Below are 24,060 nucleotides of genomic sequence, written 5' to 3' on the forward strand. Positions count from 1 at the left end.
AAGAAATTCAGTAATGCAAAGCTAAATGTCAGTGCCTGGTGTGAAAAAACAGGACTATCGTCTTCGGAGGTAAGCTGAGAATATCACCGTAATAGGAGTTGGTTGGGAAACTTCAACCAACTTTATTCGACGCTGAATTTGTATGAGAAGAGAAATAGTCTTAAGGGGTCAAAACTCAGCCAAAGCTTGTAGTATATAGAAACAACCTTGTGAGGCCAAAATATCAAAAGTGTAAATGGAAGTAACCAATCAGATACACACAGGCCTGCATGTCAGCCAATGAGGCATACACACATGGATGAGTTTGGTAAGGATTGGTCATATTCTTCCAGATCATATTACTGAACTGGTAGAGCGGCAAAGTGTTTGCCCAATGATAGATATGGATGACACCATATATGGACATTGAATAAGAGAAGTTTCCCAAAATGTGCCTCTTAAAGTGAGGTGTGCAACTAAAACAAAATGCCACGTAGTCTTTGGAAGTGCCAAAGAAACACAAGCTAAGATTAAAAAAGGAGAACCAGCAGCTTAATAGATATCAAACAAACGATAAGACCTAACAAACATGAATATATAACAGAATTGAAAAGTCCTCATTCACGCTTCCTGAAAATAACCTGTCGACATGGTCCAAGATCAAGAATTTATTTTAAATCCCACCGTACAAGGATTTTTCAAAATGTAATGTATTCAGTATGTTCAGTATTCCTTTAGTTTTACAGCGCTTACTATGCAAACTGCCTTTCCCATTATGAAGGTTCAAGGTCTATACATGACCTGGAATATAACTCGAAGGGAGAAATATTAGGATTATATAGTAATAGGATAATATTATATAGTATTTATCTGTTTCTTTTTGTTAGAGAAGTTAAATAGGAATATATTGAGTTGGAAACTGTATATCATAATCATGCGTTAAATGATCTGCAGTATTATTCAGTTCAGTTCAGTTTTTAGAAAAGTAAACCTCCCCATCATTTACCTCAGTGTTACAACAACAACAGCAACAACAAAAAACAAAACAGGGTCATAGGCTTTCATTAGCAAGTTAGTGTTCAGATCATTGTGAGAACTGGTGTGATGCATCCAGTTTTAATATACCTCCTCTGAGAATCCACACGTTTTTCCGCCTCTTTTTTCATTCATCACCAGTCACTTGGTTTATTAATTATCTAACCATTCACTGATGTATTAAGTTACAGTTTTTTTTTCACTTTTTATCATTGTCAGTGTGTGGCCTCCACACTCCATCACGTTTCTGAGCCGTTCACGGTGCGACTGCCATTTCTCCGACCGCACCTGAAAGCAGCATGAAAATAGTGAAATAACCGGCAGGAGCAGTCAAGAGTGGAGAGCAGCGGAGAGAGCGGCCACTGCTTCCTGGATGGAAACAACGCGCAGGGGCTGAGACACAGACACACACCGACACGGGCCAGACAGGAGCGAGCAGGACGCTCCCAACATGCTTTCAGGTTTTTCTTCGAGCGCGGTAACGTGTGTGAGAAAGGCGGCAGCGGGTCTGCGGTGGAATTAGGCGTTGACAGCGGAGGTTGTTACGACAGCGGGCTGTAACAACACATGTGTGACTGGGAGAGCACTGCGGCTGTGGATCTGGACTCGGGCAGCTCCTACACCCAGTGGTCCACAGGCAAGGTAGGTTCTCCCCCTCCACCTCCACCCTCTCTCTCCTCTGCCCTTCTGGCTTTTGTCTGCATCACACAGAGACCCCCCCTCTAAAAAAACGCGTGGACCTTAAGAAATATTACACCGTGAATGCGTCAGAATTTCAGTTTTGACCTATCCGAGAATGCAACCTTGAGGTGTGTGTGTGTGTGTGTGTGTGGTGATGATGCAGATGTGTCAGATTTCATGCGTGGTCTGGTCGCGTGCACAGTGACAGGTAAGACGATGCACATGTATTCTGTCTTGAAACATACTACACCCACCTCAGGGTGACCGGAGAGACAGACGCACACTGTCAGGATGTTACTCTGGAGATAATGCACGTTTCAAGCGACAGCAGTAAGAGTTAGTGCCCACCATGCACACTGATTCTGGTTAAAGTGCATTTTCTTCATGTGTTTCAACTTTATGCTGCTCTTTGTTGGAGGCTCCTTCCCAAACACACACACACACGCACACACACACACACACACACAGGTTATTGGGCCAGGGAGGGGAGTGATTGCAGCTGTACAAATGATGCCATAGAAATTCTGCTACTCACTCCACCAGCACACAGTCCCAGCTGCCTGCTTCCCAACACAGTGGCAGTCTGTGTAAAAGCAGCGGCAGTTTTTTTTTCTTTCACCGAGCAGATCTAGTTTTTCCGTTTCTGCCCCCCCCCCCTGGTCAGCAATGATGCTCGGATCCCCCCCACACACACACACCCACACACACACACACACACCCACACACACACACACCTCCCCCTTGGCTGGAATGCGATCTAGACCTTAATCCGCCCGGGACTGCTAATCACTGAATGGCCAGCTCCACACCTAAAAGGAAGCTGTTAGCACACACGGGCGTTTTTGATTAATGAACAGCTCGAGCAGAGGAGAGTCAAGTTTGAATGTGGACTTCTCAGCTTTAATTGCTTGCTCTTGGGCTGCGACTGCAGCAGTCGAGCAGGTTTTTTTGTCGAAAGCTGATACCGGCAGTGATGTATGTCCTGGGAAGCGTCAAGGCCGTCAGCATTTTGTACTGACAGTAAGTACTGAAATTCAGTCACATCTGCAAACATTCAGGGTGGAAATGCTTCTGAAAGGGAGTTCAGACAGTGATTTGGCCCTCGAACGCATTTCAAACTAAAATCCATTCTCTGTGTGTGTCATTAGATTTGACAACCATGGCTTATACGGTTTATTAAAAGGCACAAATATGGTTATGACGCATCACACTTACTCATATCTACGATCAAGGGTGGAGCAACACTGATTTATCTGTCAGACAAGACAGAGACACCTCCACCAGCCTCGTGTGTTGACAGAAAATACACAGGTGTTCTCAGGTTCCTCTAAACTTGGAAGATGTTTACGAATAAATGGCTCCACATTGTTATTAGATACACACTGGAGTTTCCGTGCAGCGAAGCCGGCTGATTAGAGACCTGTTATTTTCCCATGTGGGACCGCGGGGCTGCTTACGCCTGGGCAGGACGGGGGTTTTGTGGGATGATGACTGCAGCCGGCTCAGCTGGCGGTGCAGGAGGATACACCGTGACAGTGCAGAAATACTAACACAAGCAGCCACACAAATGCGCCACTATCAGCGATCTGAATGTATGTCGCCACCGATCGATAGCACATGACAGAAGAGCGCTCGCTGAAATTTAGGACAGCCGCGGTGGTGGCTGTATTGACTGAGCCGCTCCAAAGTTCCCATGCCAACTTTTAACAGCCTGCTGAAATAGAGCGCCTTGTGAGCGGGATAATGTGTGATTTCAACAGCCGCTCAGTCTGCAGAGTGTGTTTTTAACGCCACCGCTTCCTGTGTGACCCTGTTCTGTGCCCAACCACTGTTATCTACGGGATTAATCACAAATCCCAGATTATGGCGTTATTATTTCTCATGCTTTTTGGGATTGGACGGAACCAAAGGGATAATTTTTGGGTTTGGTGACTTTGGTTCCCTTCAACACAAGATTAGGCCTTTATTATCCACACACCTGTGTAGTGCTGCTCTGTAGTGTGGAACTAGTGCATGATGTCTGATAACCCAAGGTGGAAGTTGCAGCTTGATGTTGTGTTAAACAGATTTTTTTTTTGTATTCTAACTTTTTATTCCCCGACTTTACCTTTAGCACCACTGCAAGGTTTACATGTTTGTCGTGAAGGTCCAGTGTGTAAAATTTGGTGTCATCTCACCCTCCCCTATGGTGGTGACTAAAAACGTATCAAGCTGTCTTTAGATTTTTTTCCACTCAGGGTTTCTGAAGGAACATGGTGGCTGTTTTCGCTGTTGATATAAATGGCTCATTCTTGGGTAACAATAACATACTAGTTCTGAGTTACAGGTGATTATACACCTAAGGACATTTCTAGACAACTGAAAAACAGTGCCATGAAATTTCGTAGAGAGACTCCTTCACCCCTTAGGATACATTCTGATAACTCTGGTGATCCCCTGACATTTCATAGCCTCACCTGTCTTTAAGTGTTCATTGACAAGTGTTGGCTTGGTGCAATGCTCACATTATGACTGGGACACTTGGAACCATTATCTGGTCAAAACGTTAACCAGATCTTTGGTTTATGACCAAATACTTGCAAAATTGGGAATTGACATTCCCATCAGCTTCAGCTGTACTTTGTGTTTAGTGTTAACTGGCAAATGACGGGATCCTAACACGCTAAACTAAAATGAGCACAGTAAGCATTAAATCTCATTAACATCAGCATTTATGCGTTATTATTTTATTTTTTTTATATTATTTTCAAACATATTGAGTATGCTGATAACCCTCAATTTAAGACAGCCTCAGAGCTGCTTGCTGTAAATTTGAGTGAAATAAATAATTCCACACAAAAACCTCCATTTGACATATTTAACTTCAGTTCTGTGCCTGTAGGGGACAGTCGACAGTCTTAAATGTGTTGACAGTTGTGACACACACTACAATTATGTAACAATTAAGATCCAGGGTTATTTTTCCATTATTAAACTGTGTGTATGTTGTGGAGATACCATCCACACAGTTGTTTGCATGTACCGAATGTGCTCTTCCTCAGTTTGCATAGATTTGCGCGCTATGGGAACGTCAATGCATGGGTACGCCCAGCAGCTAGTTTGCAATACTTGGCTGTGACATTATGGTTTGACCCAGAGTCTGTACCCACTTTCATGGAACTCCTCAAAATGTTCTCAAACTATTGGCCAATACTCAGATGTCAGTTAATTATATACTGAATCAGATTAAGGTTATACAATATTTTTTTACAACTCCAGTCAATCAAATTCAGTAATTGTGTTGTAGGGTGAGTAAATGTGAAGGGTGCTTGATAAGGATCACCGATCTCTGGAAGCAGTATCAGCTGATCAAAGGGACGTTTTTTTCACTTTATTAGCACCTGGAGTTTTTAGTCACTAATGCTTAGTAAAATCACCATTAACATGCTGACTAAATGAATAACTGTATTCATCTTATATTGATTCAAATGAAATAAACCTCAGTCTCAGTTATATCAGTCCCATGCAGTCACTGCTTGTAGCCGGTTGGTTTAATATTGATCAGATGTACACAGATGCAACGTGTAACTCCAGGCTCAACGTCCTTTACAGACTCTACTCAGTACTTCAGTGCATTTTAAAGTTGTGTTGTGTTGTAGCATTAAACTATAGTTCACTGTTTTTAAGGCTTCACATTCTTCTGAACAGAAACTCTCAGTCCTGCTGTGTGTGTTTGGCTCCGCTGTGAGTTGTTAACTCGGTCAGCTGTGAGCTCTGCCTGCTGCTCGCTCTCATGCTGCAGGGCTGGAAACAAACGGCAGCACATCGTCCTCCTCCTGGGACGACAGAAAATGGACTTATTATGAACAGACGTTAGGGGCGTTACAGGGTCATACGGGAGGATGCCCCTTCACAAGGTTTTATATTTAGCTTTATAATAACAAGTTGTAGCCTGTTGTGATGTGATTACCCTCTTCATTTCTTTACTTAGGCATACTTTGTGTGAATTTATATTCAAACAATATATTACATAAACATTAAAAACAATAATATATATGAAACTAAACATTATTCTTAACCAGAACATCTTACCCAGATGGACATGCAAACGCCAGCAGATATCCATCAAGTTAACTTTTTTAACTTGCCATGAATGAATGTAGAAACAGTCGCCTGACAAAAATATTGTTGCTTTTCAATGACGACAATTAAACTCCGTTAAAAACAGTTTTATGCCGTCTTTAACGGTGCTGCGACCTCAGCTCGCGCTGTTACAGCGAAGACTCAAACTGGACAGCTTCATGCGTAACATCGGACAGTGGCCACTTTTGGTTTCACTCCTCATCACTCTAAAAAAGAATGAAAAGTATATATTGTAAAAATATTGTAATTACGGCACCTCTACTCTAAATTGTTCAAATGTTCTCATCTGACATCAGAAACAAAAAAAAAACATTTTGAGAAATGTAGTCCTTCTGTGATATCCTGATGAATCCTCTCATCTCTGGATGTTTTTCTAGTGTTTTCAGAACTATTGATTTATTTGAGTGAACTTTTTTATTTCCGCCCTTCAGCCCCTGTAATTCTGCTTAATGTAGGCATTACATGTTAAACAGAACAGCTTGTGCTAAGGACCTACTTGCTACCTCCGTAAGCTATTTACCATGTTTCTAAACAATCAGTTGATGCTGTCAGAATGAATAAGGAGCTGGTCAATAACTGTTGGCCCTGTAAACACTGACCTTGGGATTTGGCCCGAAGAATGACAGCCATTTATGGAGAAATAACCGGCATGATGAGAAATCTATAATACTGCAGTAATTCCAGATAATTATATTTTGACTTCATGAGCCACGCAGCTCTAAACAGTGACTAATCCGTCTCTCAAGTAACGAGACAATGACAATGTGTTGCTTCAGGGATAAGTGAAGTAATCGCTGCTGGTCTGCCAGTTACCAGAACAGCCGACAGGTTTCCTGAAACAGGGTGCAGTGTTGTCAGAGGGCCTGGCAGTTACGACGAAGGAAGGAAGGTGATACACCTCCACTGAAGGGATCCATGTTGTTTGTGCTTTCAGGAACATGGAGGTTGTAGCTCCTCTCAGCCCCCAGCAGAAGGGCTAGCAGCAGCCTGATTCCTCCTTCCTTCCCATCCCTGCATACCTCGCCCCACCATGGCCAGCAGGAGACACACACCGAGCCGGGAAGCTGGGGATTCGGCTCCGGGGACGCCCGAGGCCGGCATCAATCCAGATCCAGGGCCCGAGGTCTTCTGCAAGCTGTGCCTCAGCGAGCAGCCGCCTGCAGCCACCAGGGAACTGCAGAGCTGCAACTGTGTCTTCTGTTCAGCGGTAAGAGAGGACAGACACACATTTACAGCAGATGATCCTCTTGTCAAAGTGTTGTTTTTGATCAGGATAACTCCTCAGGACACATTAGCTGCTTTGGAAATCAAACCTTTGTTGTTGAAACAGAATAGGCTGCCAGTCTATATTTAGATTTTCTAGAAAACGCAAGTCTCCTCGATACTCACGTTGCTCACGGCTTTAGTCACCTTCTGTAGGCGGTGAAGATTGCACAAGTGATCCAACAGCAAACTTTTCTTTGGGCAATTTAGGCAAATCTCCGACATTTAAATAACTTGGAATGGGATGCTCCTTTTTATTGCGGCACCACTTCCTCCTTTAGGATCTTAAAATAGACCCTTTATGGGCAAATCTTGCACACGACAGCTCCAGTGAAATGGAGTGGTTTCAACACAGGATTGGCCTCGCATTACCGTTCTTTTTCTCCGCTGGAATTTTTTTGTGATATATCAAACTCTTTCTCAGTCCCTTTTATGAGTGTGCTACCACTAGAATACAGAGCTCAATTACTTAGAACAAAAGTACAGAGTTGTGCTAGTACTCTGCTCTTGTCTAACACACGCCTGCCTGGCCTATCGGAACTGGGATGATGGTATCATGCCCTGACACACAAAGGTTGCTCGATAGTGGCAGGTGTTAATCTCTGTCCAGGCTGGCTGGAGTTGTGTAGTGTTGTGTACGCACAAGGTCGCACAGATAAAACACACACGCGTGCACCATGTCACGGGGGAAGAAGCAGGGAAATGGATACAGTAAACCCTGCTTATCAGTTGGACTTCATTTTTATTAAGCTGAAATATCTCCTCCACGCAGAGCTCAGACGGTGTGAGGATGAACAGTACATCATGCTTTACGAGAAAGCACATGATAAGCCCCGGCTCGAGCCCTGAAAACACGTGCCGCGCTTCCGCCACAGATTTGTTTTTCCATCTTCCAGAGAAAAGTGACAATTAAACTTGTTTCCCTTTTCTGTTCCTCAAAACTGTCTGCCTTTGCGCAATGTTTAAACGGTTCGTCCTACCCTTCCATATGACTTGTGACGTGTGAACGCTGATATGAACTCATGTTTGTTTGGTATTCTGCCTGCCCTGTTTACACAACAGCTGATTTTCCTTTGCTTGCTTTGCTTTTACTCCGTTTGTCAAATGTCATGTTTTGATGTGTTGTTTGCTCTGTCTTGTGGACGGTAAATATGTATGCCGTTATGAATGATGGTACAATTCTCCCTGTTCCTGTTCAGTGTCCACACTAATGCTGCTGGTGCTGTTTCTCCCTCTCAGTGTCTGCAGCAGTATGTTCAGCTGGCCATCATGGAGGGTGGGGGGGCCCCCATCACCTGCCCAGATATGGCCTGCCAAAAGACTGGAGTGCTACTGGACTCTGAGGTATGCCCTGCTTAATACCAATGATATGTAGGTCATGAGTGAAAGCTTCAAAGAGTTTTCACCGGCCACAACATACAAACATGACGTTGATGCACAGCCTGAACTCAAAACCTGTTTAGCTAAACTGTTATTTTTGAAAAGTCATTGAATTTCTAGGTTATTGGCTACGCCAGTTTGTTTACAGCTGGCAGGGCTGCAAGCAGATGCGTAAAGAAATTAGATTTTCACCCTTGTTTTTTTTTTTTTGTACATTATGTGTGCTGGATTAATCATGAGGAAGTGTTGCGAAAATGCCGTGTATCCAGTCTCAGTGACATTTCTAAGGAAATTCTTGTTGCGAAGATTACAGTGAGGTAATTTCGAGCACTCACACAGAAAGTGAAACTCCACAAGCTGTCGCACATTTATCAGAAGAACTCTAACAGCACAAACAGATGGGAACTCTGCCCCTCAGTTCCTCATCTGTGATGTTTTTTTTTGTCTCGATACGACTGCTTTCAGACACTAATTGTAAGAAAAGCTGCTTTAGCTGGTGCTCATTGGCCCATTTCAATTAAAACTGATTTGATTGTCGAATTTCTATCCCCTATTATCCAATAGTGAAATTAGGGCAGATGTTGGACATGGAAACAGTATTACTGTGGGGGAATAACATGCATAGTAAGTAGTGTTAATACTAATTCAAGTCTGTCCGTAGTCTTAAAAGATTTGAGTAAGGAATACATTTTTTCTAGAGCTTGCCGGCTTGTTTCAGCATTAGCTGCAATAAGCTAATATTGGTCTGAGGGATTGTATGCAGATGACACCTTGCAGCCTTACAATGGATGCAACATAAAAATGGCATTTTGATTGTTGTATAAATAAAATGGCGGAATACTGGCAGCCTTTTTTTGTCATTAAGAAAATGTTGCAACCAACACTTTCTTTCTTTTAGAAGCAGTTCACTATCTTCTGAAGTTTCTTAAGACCAATGCAGACAATTGCAGTTGCTAGGTGACCAGTTGATCCTAGATGTATCAGCAAAGGATATCGAACATGTAACATCTATACTGTATATGGTATCAAACTACAGAGCAGGTTTAACTTCCTCAGGCTGTGAGACTCCTGAACTCATCTTAGTTTTGTGTTTTTTGTGTTCTGTGTGTAGCTTGGGAACCCAAGCTAGATTAGACAACAATCATATACTATGACTGTTAAACTTTGAGAATCTTGGCTATTGAATCAGCTTCTCAGCAACCACAAGACATTTAAATCTTGACCCTAATGTACAAACTTGACCTTCAGACTTCTTGCATGCACTAAGAACCAAGAGTTAAATGTAATAATGTGACTAAGCCCCCCCGTGCTTTGTGATTGCAGATAGCCTACTTAGCCCCAGAAGATCAGGTGGAGCTGTATCAACGTCTGAAGTTTGAGAGAGGTAGGTATTGTTGCATTAGCATGCTGGAGACTGGTGTCGGGCAGTGGGCTATTTCAGGTCGCCCTTCAGCTGGCGGCATTACGCTAAGCAGCCCCACAGTGTGCTGAGCTTCACATGCCTGGGATATTGTGTGTGTGTGCCCCGTTTTCTCTCCTGGTCTGGTCCAGTCTTACACTGGGGGCTGCTGAAAGTGTAGCTTTAGCACCTTCACTTAAACACAAACATCAGCAGCAGGAAATTCAATAACAATTCAAGAGGTCCATGTGACTATTCTGTAAAAAACTGGAAGTAATGAGTGTTTCAGTGCTAATAAATTGCGTGACCTATTTGTAACTGATTGCACCACAATGCTGGTGAAGCCTCGGCTTTGCAGCGGAGACCCTGAGAGCAGGAAGGGTTCTGTTGACATTTACAAATTGCAAACCAAGGTTAGTTTGCCTTGTAGCTATATTGGTCTTTTCCAGTTGAACAGTAACAATACGCTGTGAAGCCAATAATAGTTATCGTTTACTCTGGCCATAAATCACAGGACTCATAATATTGGAAGTATAAAGAAGTGCAAAGTGCAGGCTGTTTTGCAACAATGTTTGCCATCTGTTATGATTCACAATGAAAGTATGAGCTGCTGCAGCACATCATGAAAGCTCCAGTTTCTACTGGGGTTGTTACACAGATTTCTTTTCTTTTCTTTTTTTTGCATGTTGCATTTGAATGTTGATCCTTCCGAGTGTATAAACAGGCGTGTCCTTTGCCTTCACAGATAACCAGTTAGGAATTAGAACAACATATTTGTGGGACGTTTTTAGCCATAATAACTTTTTTAATATGCTTTTTCAAGTATCATCATCAGCTCAAAGACATGACATTTCCCATCCTCCTCAGCTTTGTTATATTCTTTTTGTAGACTTTATCAGTCCCTCATGGGTAGTCACACAGTTGTTATTTCACAGATAGAGTTGAACTGACCTCACGCTCCACACTGACTGGTCTGTGCTGGATTCGAGCAGGCCCCCCCTTCAGTTCCCCAAGCCAGGTCTGCACAGACCAAGCTCCTGCCTCCCTCACTAAACTGTGTGCTTAGGGCTAACTTGCTAATGTCAGCATGCTAACACTTTGAATTAAGATCGCAAACCTGGCAAAGATTAGCATGTTAACATTGTCATTGTGAGCGTGTGAGCATGTTAGCATTAGCTACCGTCAGTGCAGCCTTAAAGAGATGCTAGAGTCTATTTTTCAGTTCTTTTGTCTTCTTTATGAGGTGTTTCTGAATCTGATGCTAAGTGTGCAATAAGGTTTTGTAAGGTGAGATTTGTCTAGAACACTACTTTACAAAAGTTTGTTAGGATAATAGACACTTTCATTAGTGGTGATTACATACAGTATATATAAGGTATCTATGTATATACTGGTGTGTTATATTTATAATCCTGTAAATGTGTGTGTAGCTAAGGGACCTGTTATATTAACAGGCTGGCAGAGAGACAAGCTGCAAGTCAGACAATGAAGTGCAGTGTTTGATGTTGTTTAATTGTTGGCAGCCATTCAAGTACACAGAGTTGCATTGGAAAGAAGCTGCCCCGGCACTCTTACCTTCACCACGTCCCTGAAGTTGTTATAACATTACAGGGCTGCATGTTTTCTTTGTCAGTTGATCTGCTGACTTGGGTCTACCAATTAAAGTTCATAACCCAAAGTTGGACTGGACGCAGTAAATGTTTGACTTTTTAGTTTGAGAAATTATCAAATGAATTACCCCAATTTTCTGAGGATTTGCATATTTTCTAACTAATTGCTTCATCGTGTATGCTATTAGTCACAAACCATGCAGCGACATTTCCAAGCGCATTTTCAGATCAGATCCAGGTCAGATCAGGAGCGTGACTGATACTGATACAGATTACTTGTGGAAAATAGCAAAACAGCTACTACATATCTGCTCCATACCTTCTTCCTTTCTTTCCCCAGGAGTGCAGTTGGACCCCAGTAAAGCCTGGTGCCCGGTGCTTGAATGCCAGGCGGTGTGCAGCTTGCAGCCGAGCACCGAGGGCCAGCCCACCGCTGTGCCGTGTCTGACCTGTCACGCCGTCTTCTGCTCTGGGTGCAGAGGGCCGTGGCAGGACGGCCACACTTGCCCCGAGCGCCAGCCCATGATGTCACCCTCACCCTCTCATGAAAGCAGGTCAGTCAGGCGCCCAACTGACTGCAGCCACACAGTCTGAGCTGTGCTTTGAAAATCATACTGTGGGGAAAGCAGGATGAGGGTGTTCGTCAGGACAAAACTTGTTACTGCTGTAAACAAACTGCTAAAATATTCATGATTGAATTAATGTTTTTTTTTTCACTAATCACTGTTTGAAGTGTAAATGTGTAGACAAATTTCCTATTTTTTTTAATATTGCACTTGCATTAAATATAAAAAAGACCTGACAGTTATTGAGTTGACTATACAAGTGCCGTGTCGTTCCTCCCCTCCCAGCAGAGGCCCCGAGTTGAATGTAAACATTACTTCAGGATTAATAGCTTGGTGTTCCTCAGCAGTGCCCTCTGTGTCGTCCCCGTTGTACAGCTACATTACTGTGCTGCTCCGAGCTGTGGCTCTGCCAGACTGACTGATGTCATTGGGGAGTCACTGACTTATATTGGAATTCCATTGTCTCCGTGCCAAAGGGAGGAGGAGGGCGGGCGCCAAGCCAGTTAGTTGACTGTACAGAAGGAGCCCGTACACTGCAGTGACGCGGTGGTCTCTGCAGTGTGCTGAGCAGGATGGAGCAGGCACGGGGACGCTCAGCTTTCAAGATGAACTTGACAACATGATATAACTTTGCCTCAGACCGCCGGGTTCTTCATCAAACACCATCTCGATGTACCTGAGCTGTAGCCGGCGTTTTAGAACTACTGTCCTCTGTCCACCTTAGTAGTTTTTGACTTAACTGAATTCATTTTATCCGCCCACATACACGATGATCCAATGAAACTCGGCTGATAATCACACTGAAATGAAATGAAGCTTTCATTTGATTACTCAGTCTGACATCTGATTATGTTATAGGAGATTTTTCAGCAGCACGCGACACATCTTGAACACAGACGCAGTGCCAGTAGCTGTTTTTCACATCCATCAAAAAGGATGTTGATCAAAAAATTATATTTTTCTTTTTTTACATTAAAGCACATGCACATTTTCTGGTAAGCACCCAAAATTATAGTGTGAACCTGAAAATGAGCATAATATTTGACCTTTATTCTTGTCGAAGGTGAACTTAACATTAAGTCAGTGTTGTTAACAGTGGCTATGGCCCTGCATTGTACTTGCAGCACACTCCCCTCATACCTTTGAATCCCAAAATAATTAACCCAGTTGTAAAAGAGCACTGGCCCGCAACTCTGCTGCTACATAACGATTTCACACTCTGCCTGGAGACTGGTGAGGCCTGCATGGCTTCATACAGCATGTCCCTGGTTACTCCATACCTGACACCTCCCCTGTGTTTCCCTCAGGGCCCGCTCTGACAGTGACTCTGACATGCCAATCAAGCAGTGTCCTATGTGCGGTATCTACATCGAGAGGAACCAGGGCTGTGCACAGATGCTGTGTAAGAGCTGCAAACACACCTTCTGCTGGTACTGTCTGCAGAATCTGGATGTGAGTCTCCCCTGCTACCCACCTTAACACATGGGAACTATGCTGCCTAGCCACCTGTTCAGATGTATCTACATTTTTTATAGCCGAGCTCCTGACATCTTAACCTGTCTTTAATTTGTCCCTGAATGTTCCTTGGTAATGTCTGTATGCAGATTTCATGTCTTAACGTGTGTTTTTTGTAATTGCAGGGTGATATTTTCCTGCGGCATTATGATAAGGGACCGTGCAGAAACAAGCTGGGACACTCCAGGGCTTCAGTTATGTGGAACAGGACGCAGGTGAGGCCACTTGGCAGACAGCAGGGCAGACGCACAGTATTCATTTCGGGGTTTGTGGTGGCGCTGTCATTGACTGAATGGATTAGCCTGCAGAGCCACTCATCTGTGGGTTGTAGGTTATTACATGCATGGGTTTGATTTTAGTAAAACTGTGCCATCACTCTACCAGGATTGGACTGTAAAGATTTTGGACTCCGTCCCAGCTGCTGCACTGTTTGGCTGTCAGTTCCGTTCGCCCCTGTTGAAATAATCTGCAGTGAGGACGTTACAGGAGCCCACGCAGGACAGTAAAACTTCCAGTCTGGCAGGTTTCACTTTGCTGAACATTTTAACAGAAGTCGAAAGCGGTGCAAAAATCAAGTCGTGTTCACCATCAGACCTGGGGAACCTTTGTCAGCTCTGTTCTGCTCATCAGCTGCTACGTTTATTGCTGAATTTCTCTCTTTAAGACCCATAAAGTCTGTGTTAGCTCCTTGTTGTTTTCCACCAGTGTGCCCAAACTGTCCTTTATCAGACATTAAGCTGAACTAATCCCAGCACTAATCTCAGATTCCTGCCCTGCGATGACGTTGCGCGTTCAACTTAATGATTGCGATCAGCCACTGACCCTACTTTCTTTCCACTCCTCCTGCTCCAATGCCATTATCACATGACTGCTATCAAGTTTGCGGCGAACCTCCTGAATGGTACAAGTCTGCAGAGCCCAAGTGCAGCAGGGCAGCGCCTTTGCAAAACAACTCATGACTGACTTGGTTACACCCTCGCCTAACAGGTCTAACAGTTTTTATGATCTGCTCGTCACGAATTCCTCTGCCCATGTAACTCCCTCTCAGCTGCCTCCGAACCTGACGGCAGTGACAGTGCCTTTAAATTATACTGTAAGCAACATCGGTATCAAATGTTTTCTAAATTTAGACTTCGATAGATGACCATACTAACTGTTGGTGTACACTACATGGCCAAAAATACATGGACATGTGAACATTACACCAACGTGTGACTGTTGAACATATCACTTCCTCTACCAGAGCCATTTAATATGCTGCTGCAACAGTGACCCATCAGCCAAAAGAGCATTAAGTGACTTTAGACGGCAGTGTTGGGCGATGTGACTCACGGCTGACATCCCAGTTCGTCCCACAGGTGTTGGGTGAGGTTGAGGTCAGGGGCTCTGAGCAGGTCAGATTCTTCCACACCTAACATGTAGAACCGTGTTCTCTGTGCGTGGGGCCGTTGCCAAGTTACAAGAGGACAGGGCTACACTCAAACTGTTGCTAAAACATTGGAAATATTGGATGTTATTAAGTCTGAATATTTGACATTGGTTTAGCACCACAAACAAAATACTGGGGAGTAACTGGATTCTTTCAAAAATGTAATTATTTAATGCAACTGGTGGCAGTGTCTCCTAGTTTATGAGTCCAGCCAGTCGGAAGGTCGTTCAATCTAACACTGACACATCATCACTTGATAAAGCTGGTGTTGCTTGATGTGTTAGCTGCATATCCTGCAGACACAGAGCAACATTAAAATCCTTTTCAATTTTAGTTTTGTTTCTGAAAATCTTGGCCATTTCCAATATTCACTCTGCTTTTAGCTCTGTTTTTCTCTGCATCGACACCTGAGGAAGATCCAGCTCTTCAGCTGCTAAAAGCTCCACTGCGTTCATCAGATAGGCGCTAACTTTGTCTGTTGGCTGTTTCGTGCAGGGCAGGTAGTGTGCTGTAGGTTTATATCAGGGCTGAAAAGTTGAGATTTGAATTAAAATACACAGTGTTCGTCCCTAAAATCCAAACAATGAGCTGAGAGATGGAAAAAAACGCTCTGACATTCTTCACTGAAAGGTGTGGCTCTCACATTCCATACCCCTTTCACCCGCTGTTAATACTGATTAATGCAGCTTTTGAAAATGTTATGATGCCCTTCAGGTGGTGGGTATCCTGGTGGGGGTCAGCATCATCGTGCTGGTGACCTCTCCGCTCCTCCTGCTGGCCTCGCCCTGCATCCTGTGCTGCGTCTGTAAGCCCTGCAGCGGGAAGAAGAAGAAGAAGAAGAGGAAGGAGGACCTCAGCCAGCCGGACTCCTCCACATCATAACAGCTCCCCCTCTCATCAGCCCAGCCCAGGATCACTCCTCTAACCTCATGAGGAAAACGAGGGAGTGCAAGTGGGAAAGATAAAAGTTGTGGAACAATGGAGTGCGTTTTCATGACTCGACAGACTCGACAGGAAGCCTTGCCTGTGGTTCAGTAAAGTCATCTGGATGAACTAATATGGATTGTTCATTTTAAAGCTCTGTGAGAGAGCTGCTCAGAAATCACTCTTGGAGTGCAAAAGGGTGTAGTTTCTATGGTGGAAGTGTAAATATGTGGAGAGCGAATGTAAGTGACTTGCCTACAGCAGACGTTTTCAGATGCACAGCGGGTACGGAGAGCGCAGAAGGCGGCTGTGAGAGTTTTCCTGGACAGGGCTTTTATTCTGGCCCACCTCACTGTCACTCTCACACACAAACACACACACACACACATACACACACACACACACACACACACACACTTGACACACAAATGAACACAATTAAGAACACCACCCTCATGTGCCAAACGTCATGATGCCAAACCAGAGGTGTTAGGTGCTCAAGTGCCTCACTCTACAGTGCCTGGTGCTTGGTTGTATTTCTTTTGCCTTCCATTCTATCTTTCTCTTATGCAAAGATTTTAGCATTATGAAAATGGACAACCGTCAGGATTACACAGGGTCATAAATCCCTAAACAATGCAAAACATTCTGTCGCGATGGGAGAAGGTGAACGGCGCCGTGTGTGCACTGCATATTCTGTACTGCTGAGAAATATAATAGGGCTTCAGTGGTGCACAGAGAACTCTTCTTCTGCTAATGTCTGTTGTTTCCACCTGGCTAACGTTCTAGACCAAAGGCTCTAAAGGATAATGTGTACTTTTCTAAAGTGTGTGAATATGTATTTATGGGTTCAGTGTGTATGGTTTCCTGTTATGATTTCTACGTTTCTGTTGATGTTTCTGCATCAGATGTTTTATAAAAGCGCCATTGTAATGGAAAATAAACATGCATCAGATGGTACTGTGTGTGCTGGTGACGCTCACTTCACGGCTCAGTGCTTCACATTTGCTTCTCGTGTTGCTCTCACGGCAAGGATAAAGATTCACTGCCCGCTTTGGTAAGTACAGGTAGCAAACCAAAGCACCTGAAATTTAGGGACTTGCCCATGAAAGTAAAATACATCTCCTTTGGATACGCAGCCTTGAAGTTAAGTCATGTATGTTGCAGTTTTATGCAGTTCTTATTTCAGGACGGGTTTATCTGTATTGTACCTTTTAAGACATAAAGGCATTAAGACAATAAGAGGAGAGTTCTGATCCACACAGACTCAACTGGAGAATAAAATTCCTGCCACAAATAACAATCTCAATTTTAATTTTTTTTTTTTAATTCAGTGACAAACAAAATAACCTCAGCCTTACTTAAAATTCCATTTGAAAATATATAATCTGTTGACATATGAATATAGATGGTAAATAATAGACTGTGTTTCCATATATCGTGACCAAATATGTTTTCTGCATACACTGCAAACATACTTATATATTATATGTATTTTCACATTTTGTAAGTGTTACAAAACTATAGCTAAAACTAAACCCACACATTACATTTTATATACACAGTATGAGCATCACTGTAGGATGTTCAAGTGTGTCACCCACAAGAGCACTGAAGGGTCAGGACAGGAATTTAAAAAAGTTTTGCAAGATAATTGAAAATATAATTACATCATTAAACTTAAATATGTTTGATGTTTCAAAGAGGTAGAGAAAAAAGTAGTTAAATAAAAAGGAATGCGTACAAAAGTAACTGTTTCTGTTTTATATTCAAAACATATGTGCCTGGACGTGCGCATACATACATACATGTCTTGACTACTAATGAGAGACATGTATTGATAGAACACATGTAGCTGCTATAATCAATTAATTATTTAATTCCCTGTAAATTTCTGCTAAAAATGCAAACTGACAGGACTGCAGCAGCTGACTCAGCTGAACTGACGGATGGAGGCCATCATGTTTGTTTTAAAGGGGTTCAGTGACACCTTGTGGTGTGAACCCGGTACTGCACTCTTTGTTCCGGGAGCAGGGACGCGGACACAGTTGCAGCCCACTTGCAGGAACCGAGCAAGTTGTGATCGAGACATGGCAGCGCAGGAGGAGTTCTTCACGGGTAAATAAAGTTTTATTTCACCGCTCGGGGTCACCGTGTACAGGCCCTGCTGTGTGTATGCGTGTGTGTTGTGGACATAAAGTGTCGGAGGCCTCGTGTTGGAGCTCTGCTGAGGTGCAATCCGGATAAATCCGATTCTTGACCAGACCAAAGTGTTTGTGCAATGGATGACACTGGTACTGCTTCTGGCTATTGACACGGGCCTGAAGTCTATGTGCAGATTATATACAGCCGTATGCAATGCAGGGTACAGTTCAGACGGCTGGACACTGGAAATCTGTTTCACTGAATACTTGATTTCTGCTGCACAGGCATTCCCAAGATCTCGTATGTACCCAGTGCTGGACCAGGAGAGGTCATGTGCTTCAGACACTACCATGCAGAGGAGGTAGGCACACATGATGTGCAATAGTTTACATACAGAACCAAGTGAATACAGAGGGAGCGTGAGGTGACACTGCTCCTGTGTGCAGGTGCTGATGGGGAGGAAGATGGAGGACTGGCTGAGGTTCTCCGTCTGCTACTGGCACTCCTTCTGTGGAACCGGTACTGTAACACCTACACAGCAGGCCCCTGAATTAAGCCTCTTCATCTTTTCCTCATCTGGCTCTAAATAAATAGAATGAATTCAGCATTGTGTCTATCTACGGTGTATTATTAACTTGTGTTTCTTAGGTGCTGATCCTTTCGGGTTTCCAACCCTCCACCGGCCCTGGAATGAAGGCTCCCCGATGGAATCAGCCAAGAAGCGACTCCGGGCTGCTTTTGAGTTTTTCACCAAGCTTGGCGTGAGAGAAACCGCCTCCCTTTCATAATGAATGTCACCGCTACACTGAGCTCATTAGTAACAAACATTTTCATTAGTGTGAGTTATAATTTCTCTTCTCTTTGTGCTCCCTATGTGCTCGTTTTTCCACAGGTGAAATATTACACATTCCATGACAGGTAACACACCTTTTTTTTCAGATACGATTTAACTTGTAATGATTTAAATGAAGTATTAGATCAACTCAGTGGAGGATTCAGGGGGGACAAAACATGGTGAAGTGCCCTGTCTTCACCATAATTGTATCACAGCTTTCTATGTGCTGGTGCCCACTTTGACTTTTTTGTGTCCGTGCCTCTCAAACATCCTCCACTGGATGAACCAGTACCAGCAGGACATGCTCAGTGGTGTTGTGGTGGGCAAAATCCTTAAAACCTTGTTTGTCTTTAAAGCCAGTTTGCCACAATAAACCCTAACCCACTTAATGGCATTAAAAGAATATGAGAAACAATGAAATCTATGGGTTTAGATGTTTCCATGTGTATTCTAGTACTCTGATCCGTGTCTGTCCTCTGTTTTCTACAGGGACATGGCCCCTGAGGGCTCCACCCTGGAGGAGTCCAACAGGAACCTGGATGAAATAACAGACCTGGCTCTCCAGCTGCAGACTCAGACTGGAATCAAGGTGCTGTGGGTCACCTGCAATCTCTTTGCCCACCCGAGGTCAGTGTTTTAATTTGAAAACCTGGCAAGCGAATCCTGAGGTTTAACAGCAACTTCCTCCCTCATTTAGGCTTTAATCTTATCCTGCGGGCCACGTTAGAAGTAGCAATGCAGAATTTCTATTTGCATTCTCACTCGTGACATGTCATTGCTGTGACAGGTACATGAACGGTGCAGCCACCAACCCCGACTGTCACGTCCTGGCCTACGCTGGCGCTCAGGTGAAGAAAGGGCTCGATGTCGCCAAGAAGCTGGGCGCAGAAAACTTCGGTAGGACGTGGTGGTGTGTGAAACATCCACACACTCCGTCAGTGTAATAACACTGCCCCCTCTTTCTGTCATTGTCTCCTCAGTGTTTTGGGGAGGGAGGGAAGGCTTCCTCTCTGTCCATAATACCGATGTCGCTGTTGAACTGAAGCACATGGCCAGCTTCTTCAGAATGGCCGTCAGTAAGTGTGCACATGAACACCGCAGGATTGATCTCAGTGTTGGTGAGGATGGGCCGCGCCTTCAGTCTCATGTGCTCTGTACATCTGTCACCAGAGTACAAAGAGAAGATCGGGCTGAAGTGCCAGTTTCTTATCGAACCCAAGCCGAAGGAGCCGTGCAAACACCAGTACGACTACGGTGAGGCGACACAGACGTGAGCTGGTGACTATGCTTGTTTGATGTGCCCGTCGTATTTACACGTCATATGTCTCTGTGTATTCAGACGCCATGAGTGTTATAGGATTCCTTCAGCATTACGGGCTGGAGAGTCACTTCAAGTTGAACATCGAGCCCAACCACACCACGCTGGCAGGACACTCGTATGAGCATGACATTGTCATGGCCTCAGCGTGAGACATCTTCACTGCTCCCAGACATTTGACTCAATATCTGAGCTTAGCTGACTTCAGCACTGTGACGTTGTTCTGATTGTACGTGTCATCGCTGCTTAATGGACAGGCTTGGCATGCTGGGCTCAGTTGACTCAAACACTGGCTCTCCTGACCTGGGCTGGGACACAGACCAGTTCCCCATGGACATCAGGAACACCACCTTGGTCATGAAGGTGAGCTCAGGTGTCCCCTCCAGACACCTGCAGTGCGTCAGTCCACGTTTTTGTTGGGGACGCAAAGTACTTTGTTTCGCGTATGTTGGTGCTACCAAGTACCCGATCACACTGGATCAGCTGGTGCCAAATTTCAGTCCCCTGACTGCAGGTTGAGTTGTGAATTCAGATAAATATTGATAAAACCCTTCTGAGTGTATCATTAAGCTGTGACTTTTGCCCTTGTCAGCAGTTGGCCCAATCTTACAACCTGCAATAACTAATCTGTATGCAGGTCATGTTTTGGCCTTTCTCATGGCTCAAAAACTCGCATTTGTAGAAGAGTTTGGTCCCATCTCGAACCAGCGATTCTGCAGATCTGTTCCATACCCAATATGTAATGATAATACAATTGTGCTCTTGAGCCTGGCAGAAGGCTGCACTCTGCTGAGTGCACTAGTTTGTAAAAGCCATTTACTGGCTGCAATGTTTGTGAAGGTGAAATTGTCTGAACACTGTTATATGGGAAACAATTAGCTTTAGCTAACATTGCTAATATACTCAGTGTTTTACATATAGCAAATGTTAGCACACACTTGCATGTTTATGTGGTTTATGGTTCATGTTGGTTTATGAGGAGACGAGAGCTGAGATCAGCAGAGTTCTGCGGCAGTAAACAGGGTTTATGAGGAGGTCGCTGGCGAGAGAACCTGAGAATGAACAGAACAGAAATACTGCAGAACCTGTGATCGTCCTTATTGTGTTCATCACAAGGATGGATCCCTCTCACCTTACACAGTCACTCGATCATTTTTTGACATTAAAATATTGATTAGTGCAGCTTTGATATTCTTATGAAAGTCTATTGCACCCTGACAACATTTTACAAGGGGGAATTTTGAAATAAGAAAAGTTTTGGCTCACTTTCGCGGTCAGTACTTCATCAGCTGCACAAGGCCAGTTCAGGTGAGCCCAGTGATACAGGAAACATAGTTATTCTTCTGTGTTTAATCTCCCGCAGACTATCATCGAACAGGGCGGCCTGCAGCCAGGAGGCCTGAACTTTGACGCCAAGGTGCGCAGAGAGTCCACAGACCTGGAGGACCTGTTCATCGCTCACATCGGGGCCATGGACGCCTTCGCAAGAGGACTCCGAAATGCTGTCCGCATTCTTGAGGACGGGCTCATCGCTGGCATGGTGAAGGTACGTGTGCAGATAGACTTTAACTGTCAGGCACAGTGATGTTATAAAAGGTGCTACATCATGTCTGGTCTCTGACTGGGTGTGTGTGATTTTTAATAGGAGCGATACTCGAGCTTCGGTCACGGCATCGGACAGAAGGTGGAGGACGGTTCTGCCACCTTAGAGGAAATGGAGGTAATTGGGACTGTTGTGTATTTAACTTCTCACACTGTTAACCAACCGCCTCTGTTGTCTTATCGCTTAATATGTTTATCTGATGGTCTGTATATTTCATCCTTTGTATTGTGTTTAGGTTTAATTACAGTATCAGTCAGATGCGATTAAGATGGATGAGGAAGACTTATTGCTCCTGTATGGAATTTTGACATTATGTCTATGTATTGTGGTGCAGAGATATCTACCAAGGTTAGCATGCTAACTGGCTGGTCCTGTTCCAAAGCTCCACTGCTAGCGTTACAAACACCGACACTCTCCAGGTGCTCGGAGCAACCAGTCTGGACTGCTAGCCACGGGGCTAACTGAGCTAACTTGCTAGTGGCAGCTACAGGTAGCAGCAGTTAGCGGTTAGTTCAGCGATATGATCTCCCCTATTTGTTTTGAGCGTGAATTCAACTTGTGGCCAGTTTTTCCATATTGCACATTTTGAGCCTATAACCATACATTTTTGACCTTATCTCCCTGCCACTAAAGGGAATAGAAATCTTCAGTGAGACATGTTGGTCTCAGATGTATGATATTCTGGGTTTTGTGTCCTCAGGCCTTCATCGAGCAGAACGGGGAGCCGAAAGTAACATCAGGGAAGCAAGAGAAGTATGAATCCATCTTTAATCATTACATATGAGCACTTTACGATCTGGGTCTGCATATGATTAACCGATGACCCTGAGGAGAAGCTGTTCTGCGTCGGTACCGGTGTTCAAACCCGAGCGAGCAGATCAAACGTAGCGTTAGAAAGTTAGAGCACCTCGGTAATCCACTGGGATCAACAGTTACACTTGTTCAAGCTGGTTCGCAAATTAAAAGTACAAAAACTGATGTTGAACAGGGTCGGAAGGGACCTGAAATGCTGTAGTATCGGTGACAGACCGAGTGAAAGCCTAACTGAATCTAGACTTTTGCAGATGTGTATCAGTATGTATTTGTAGTGCTCATCTGCCATTCAATGTAACATCAAGAGGCATCATTCATGTTAGCTGAAGACTGATATTTACTGTGAAATAAAACACATTGTCCTGACAAAGTCGCCCCATTTGTCTGATCATTTATACAATCCAGTCTGTCTATTTTTAGACCTTATTGTAAGTGAACATCTCTTAGCATAGTTTGTGAAATCTCACATTGTTATAAACATACAGTACATATTGCTGAGAGGGAAAACAAATAAAAGAAAACTACATAATTACATATCTTTGAAAACAAGTTATCAACGTAATATTGCTAACTTCTGATTTTAGGAGAAAGGTTTGTAGGGTTGCAACTACATTCCAATTGATACTTTTAGGAGTAAATTTCAGTACATTTTGTTATTAGACACTCTTCTTGACTAAGTTATGTAACAGAGACAGGAGCTTTTGCAGTTTCACAGTAAACTTTTATAGTCAAAATTATCGCGGTGCACTGAAACCGTAAACCTTTCTGGTAAATTTATAATCATGAATCATCACAGACATATTTTCTGCATTGTTGTGTCTGAAAATAAGTTTTCATATCGGCACACATTGGACGAGATATACACTGACACCAATATATCTGTGGTACGCCATTATTGGCCAGCTGATATATCAGTTGGGCTCCAGATCTGACATAATTCCAGTGATATGATGAACAGCTGGTACCCTGAGGACCCTGTATGTGTATTTATCCATTTCCGAAGTTAGTTCTGCCTAACATAATCCAGTTTGGTTTGACTGCGTGTTTTAAATGTTTTCCTATATGACTGATTGCAAGCAAGGTTTTCAGTTCTGTGCAGAAAAAAAAAGAAACTAAGTGAATCAGTTGCTTTCTTTTCACCACAGCTTCTTCCACAGTCTTTTAGCAGCAATCTGTTAGTGTTTTTAGCCACGATGCATGATCTTGTGTACTTTGCAGGTAAACTCCCTGTATATGCAAAGAGAGGTTTTACTGCAGCCAAACAAAGCTTTACTTTACCAACAGAAGCAGAAAAGAGGTCTCACTCTCCACCTTTTGTGGGTACCATGAATGTCTCTCCTGTGTGCCTCAGATGCAGGACCCTGAGTGTAGTGAAGGGTAGCTGTGGCCCTTTGACCTCCTGTTACAAACACCGAGCATGTGCTAATATTCACTATCAGGCAA

General features: G+C 43.7%; 2 protein-coding genes across 3 annotated transcripts; both read left to right on the forward strand.

The window, feature by feature from the left end:
• The first annotated feature begins 1,327 nt into the window (after positions 1-1,327).
• Positions 1,328-16,887, forward strand: rnf144b (ring finger protein 144B). Of its 2 annotated transcripts, none has more exons than XM_037075258.1 (8): positions 1,328-1,656; positions 6,752-7,024; positions 8,320-8,424; positions 9,784-9,844; positions 11,810-12,023; positions 13,343-13,487; positions 13,676-13,765; positions 15,694-16,887. In XM_037075258.1, the coding sequence occupies exons 2-8, from the start codon at positions 6,848-6,850 to the stop codon at positions 15,859-15,861; spliced, it is 960 nt and encodes a 319-aa protein (XP_036931153.1). In that variant the 5' UTR covers positions 1,328-1,656; positions 6,752-6,847; the 3' UTR covers positions 15,862-16,887. The 2 variants fall into 2 exon arrangements, with proteins under 2 accessions (XP_036931153.1, XP_036931154.1); XM_037075259.1 differs by lacking the exon at positions 1,328-1,656 and adding an exon at positions 2,503-2,715.
• Positions 16,888-17,869: 982 nt separating this feature from the next.
• Positions 17,870-22,991, forward strand: LOC119005983 (xylose isomerase-like). Its single transcript, XM_037074220.1, has 14 exons — positions 17,870-18,021; positions 18,333-18,409; positions 18,495-18,567; positions 18,697-18,809; positions 18,941-18,966; positions 19,373-19,510; positions 19,671-19,780; positions 19,864-19,959; positions 20,054-20,137; positions 20,223-20,349; positions 20,459-20,564; positions 21,565-21,747; positions 21,847-21,921; positions 22,505-22,991. The coding sequence occupies exons 1-14, from the start codon at positions 17,994-17,996 to the stop codon at positions 22,586-22,588; spliced, it is 1,320 nt and encodes a 439-aa protein (XP_036930115.1). The 5' UTR covers positions 17,870-17,993; the 3' UTR covers positions 22,589-22,991.
• Positions 22,992-24,060: the final 1,069 nt, after the last annotated feature.

Source organism: Acanthopagrus latus, chromosome 17, assembly GCF_904848185.1.
Source record: "Acanthopagrus latus isolate v.2019 chromosome 17, fAcaLat1.1, whole genome shotgun sequence".
NCBI lineage: Eukaryota > Metazoa > Chordata > Actinopteri > Spariformes > Sparidae > Acanthopagrus > Acanthopagrus latus.